Source organism: Eimeria tenella, genomic scaffold (genome assembly GCF_000499545.2).
Source record: "Eimeria tenella Houghton genomic scaffold, Eth_scaff237, whole genome shotgun sequence".
Taxonomy (NCBI): domain Eukaryota; phylum Apicomplexa; class Conoidasida; order Eucoccidiorida; family Eimeriidae; genus Eimeria; species Eimeria tenella.
The window spans coordinates 752-5,000 of NW_013544208.1; the positions used below are offsets into that span (position 1 = coordinate 752).

At 43.3% G+C, this 4,249-nt stretch overlaps 2 protein-coding genes across 2 annotated transcripts; both read left to right on the top strand.

Annotated features, from left to right (window-relative positions):
- Nucleotides 1-819: 819 nt before the first annotated feature.
- ETH_00017645 (uncharacterized protein) lies at nucleotides 820-1,218 on the top strand (the record flags this gene model as incomplete). The annotated part of the gene is made up of 1 exon (XM_013379351.1): nucleotides 820-1,218. The coding sequence occupies one exon, from the start codon at nucleotides 820-822 to the stop codon at nucleotides 1,216-1,218; it is 399 nt and encodes a 132-aa protein (XP_013234805.1).
- A 1,400-nt stretch (nucleotides 1,219-2,618) lies between these two features.
- On the top strand, nucleotides 2,619-4,059 carry ETH_00017650 (uncharacterized protein; the record flags this gene model as incomplete). Its single annotated transcript, XM_013379352.1, has 2 exons — nucleotides 2,619-2,688; nucleotides 2,897-4,059. The coding sequence occupies 2 exons, from the start codon at nucleotides 2,619-2,621 to the stop codon at nucleotides 4,057-4,059; spliced, it is 1,233 nt and encodes a 410-aa protein (XP_013234806.1).
- Between the last annotated feature and the right edge of the window lie 190 nt (nucleotides 4,060-4,249).

The following is a 4,249-nucleotide window of genomic DNA, read 5'->3' on the forward strand; positions in this document are numbered from 1 at the left end:
CTCAGCTGTGGGAGCCGCGGAATGTTTGTTTTTGGTTATCTTTTTGTTGTTTACTTTTTTTGAAACAAAAAGAAAATAAAAATAATTCTTTTGAACTAATTTCAAAAGAAGACCTTTCTTCCTTCTCCGCCAGATTCGCAAACCCCGACAGTACCCAAACCCTAAACCCTAAACCCTAAACCCTAAACCCTAGGGCGGGAGTACACTCGCGCGGGAATGCGGAGCTCTAGGGTTTAGGGTCTAGGGTTCAGCGCCTAGGGTTTGCGTCCTTCGAGCTATGATTTAGCGTTTAGGGTTTAGGGTTTACGGTTTAGGGTTTAGGGTTTAGGGGTTAGGGTTTGCATATCTAAACGTGGCTAGCTAGCTAGCTAGCTAGCTAGCTACATGTAAACAACTGCGCCGTTGACTAGCCATCCATTGAGTTTTATTTATTATTATTAATTAATTAACTAATTATTTATTTATTTATTTATTTATTTATTCATTTATTTATTTATTTGTTTAATTATTGCAGGCGCATGTTTATCGGGGCTGCCTCTGAAGTGTTTGCTGCCTCTTTGGCTGGTGTCTCTTTTCTTTGCTTCTTCTGCTGCTGCTGTTTTATCTCTTTTCAAACTCGTGCTGCGGCTGCTGTCTCTCCAAGCAGCAGCAGCAGCAGCAGCAGCCAGCAGCAGCAGCAGCAGCGGCGGCGGCGGCGGCAGCAGGGGGCCATTTGGCTTGCTGCTGCTGCGGCGAGCAGCACTGGCTGCCTTCTGCAGCAGCAGCAGCGAAAAGCTGGCGCTGCTGCAGCAAAGAAAAGTTAAAGAGCAATTAATTAAAATGGAAAAGAGGAGCGAGACGCAGCAGCAAGCAGCAGCAGCAGCAACAGCAGCAGCAGCAGCAGCGTGCCCCTGCAGCAGCGGGGCCGTTGATCCGGAAGCAGCAACAGCAGGAACAGACGCAGCAGCAGCAGCAGCAGCAGCCGCAGCAGCAGCAGCAGCAAAAGGTTTGAGGCCCTTAATTTCACCCCCTCCTGGCCTGCCTTTTCAGCAGCAGGCAAATGCCCGGGAAAACCAGCAGCAGCAGCAGCAGCAGCAGCAGCAGCAGGTTTTGCTGCTGTGCAGGCGTTTGCTGTTTGCTGCTGCTGCTCATTTTTGGGTTTTGTTTCGAGAGGACTTGAGCGACGCTGTAGACATTTGGGGAGTTGCAGACTTTTTGTCTTTTTCTTTTTTTGATTAATTATTCATTAAATATTATTTATTTATTTATTATTTATTATTTATTATTTATTTATTTATTTATTCATTTATTTATTATTTATTTATTTATTATTTAGCAGCAATTAGTTAGTCGAGGAGTTTCCTTTTGTGGCCGCGTTTATGCTGCAGCGAACCCTCAGTTCGCCTGTTGCTTGGGGTTTAGGGTTTAGGGTTTAGGGTTTAGGGTTTAGGGTTTAGGGTTTAGAAGCTGCTGCGCCAGTCTCTCTGGCTGCTTCAAAGTTCCAGAGCAGCAAAAAAGAAATAAGTAAATTTTTAATTAATTCGCAATCAAAAAGTAAATCTAATCAAAACAATTAATTAATTATAAATGCGAACAGGTAATTAAATGAATAAATAATATAAATAAGTAAATTAAATAATTTCAATTAATTGAATTATTTGTTTATTTGTTTTTTATTTATTCTTTTGGGGAGTGATGCAAGTTTGAACAGTTGAATGAGAGTTGGAAGGAAATGAATTAGAAAGTGAAATGGAGAATTAAAAGATGAAATAAAGAGTTTAAATTGAAAAATGAAGAATTAAAATATAAAACAAAGAATTAAAATATAAAATAAAGAATTAAAATATAAAATAAAGAATTAAAATATAAAATAAAGAATTTAAATTGAAAAATAAACAAAACTGGAAAAATTGGGAGCAATTTGCTGCTCTGAGACCAGTGGACCTATCCATTCTGCTGCAGCACTTCCGAAAAAGACAAAAAATGGAAAACCAAAACCGCCGAATAAACCAATATTTGAATTCAAATTTAAAATCATTAATTTGTTTCGAAAGAAAGAAAGAAAAGGAAACAAAAAGGAAACAAAAAGGAAACAAAACGAGAAATTATGAAGGAAGCTGCTGCAGGGTCTACTGAGCGGACGATGCTGCTGCACCTGCGGCCAACTGCCCCTCTTCTGTCCTCAAAATGAATAAATAATTAATTAATTATAAATAATTAATTGAAGAATTAAAACTAAAAACATTTCTGATTCTTTTCTTTTCTTTTCGCGTTCCTTTTCCCGCAGTTCATCTTTCGGGTGTACGTACAGACACCCCAGCGCCGCCGCCTCACTCGGGGCTGTCGCTTTCTCGAGATCTTTTCATTTTTGAATGTTTGAAGGCAAAGAAAACTCGGTTTTGCTTTCTTGTTGATATTTGGGTCTTTATTTTAATTTGAATTTCAATTTTCTCGCAGAAAAATCCGAAAAACTGCTGCTGCTCGCCGGCGTCGACGGCTCCTCCCTCTCCGCTCCCAAAAGCCGGAAACTTGTCTTTTTTCCGCTTTTTCGTCCTTTTTTAATCCAATTTTTGTTTTATTTTCCATTTTTCGCTTCAATTTGATTCTTTTAAATCAGAAAACGGCCAATGTGAACCGAAATGAGACTCCCGGCAGCTGCTGCTGTCCTGCTGCTCACTCTCTTGTGTTGCAGCGATGAGGCCTCAACCAGTACGCCCCCTTCGAAACGAATAAATCAATTGAATTAATTAAATTAAATTAATTGAATTAATTGAATTAAATTAAATTTATTAAAATCAATTAAATGGATTTTATTTTAATTGAAAGCAAAAGATCCCACAAGTAGATCCAACTTGAATAAAAGCCAACTCCTGCTTTCCCCAGGCAGCAATTCTTTACTCATTTGTGTCTGCTGCAGGAGCAGCATCAGATGAAGCTGCTGCTGCTGCAGCAGCAGCAGCAGGGGCAGCAGCAGCAGCAACAGCAGCAGCAGCAGCAAGTGACAATAATGTTGACGGCCGTGGAATAGGAAGCAAAAGCAGCAAAAGTATTTATTCCATTTTTGCACTGCAGCCTTTCTCCTTGCTGCAGACACACAAACCCTCAGCAGCAGCAGCAGCAGCAGCAGCAGCAGACAAAGAAAGGACAAAATCTGCATCAAATCCCGACACTAAGCACAGCCAGCAGCAGGGGCATGAGCAGCAACAGCAGCACGAGAAGCAGCAACACAAACAAAAGGACAAGCCGCAGCAGCAGCAGCAGCACAGTCAGCAGCACGAGGAGCAGCAGCACGAGCAGCAGCAGCATCAGCAACACCATCAGCAGCAGCACCACCACCAGCAGCACCACCATCAGCAGCAACACCACCAACAGCAGCACCACCAGAAGCAGCATGAAAAGCAGCATGAGCAGCAGCAGCAGCTGCAGCACCATCAGCAGCAGCAGCAGGACCACCACCAGCAGCAGGACCATCACCAGCAGCATCAGCATCAGCAGCACCACCACCATCAGCAGCAGCAGCAGCAGCGTCAGCAGCAGCACGATCATCAGCAGCAGCATCATGAGAAGCAGCCGCAGCAGCAAGATCATCAGCATCAAGAGCAAAAGCAGCAGCATCAGCAGCAGCATGAGCAGCAGCAGCAGCAGCATCATCAACAGCAGCATCATCATCAGCAGCAGCACCACCACCACTACCATGAGCAGCAGCACCGTAATCCCCCTCACCACCAGCAGCAGCATCAGCAGCAGCAGCAGCAGCATGAGCAGCAGCACGAGCAGCAGCACGCTCATGTTCGTGAAAGGAATGAGCACCATCACCCAGCAGCAGCAGCAGCAGCAGCAGCAGCAGCAGCAGCAGCAGCAGCAGAGCAGCAAGAAGACTCCTCTGCTGCTGCTGGAAATAGTACTAAACCGAGACATAAATATTCCCCGATTCAAGTATATGGCGGTAAGCCGCAGCAGCAGCAGCAGCAGCAGCAGCACAAGCAGCAGCAGCAACAGCGCGAACAGCAGCAGCAGCAGCAGCAGGGTTTTGTGGGTAGTTTTGTTCAGAATAGAATCCAAAATGAAGCAGCAAAATAAATAAATGAATTATTTATTTTTAAAAGAAGAAAAAGGAATTTGAATTTGCTGTTCAGGTGTACATACACCGCAGCGGCGCGAGACACCCCACGGCGAAAAGGCGCAGCAGCGAAAAAACGCTTTTGAAGAAAAAGAAAATTCAAATTTAAATTTAAATTCAAATTCAAATTTAAATTCAAATTCAAATTCA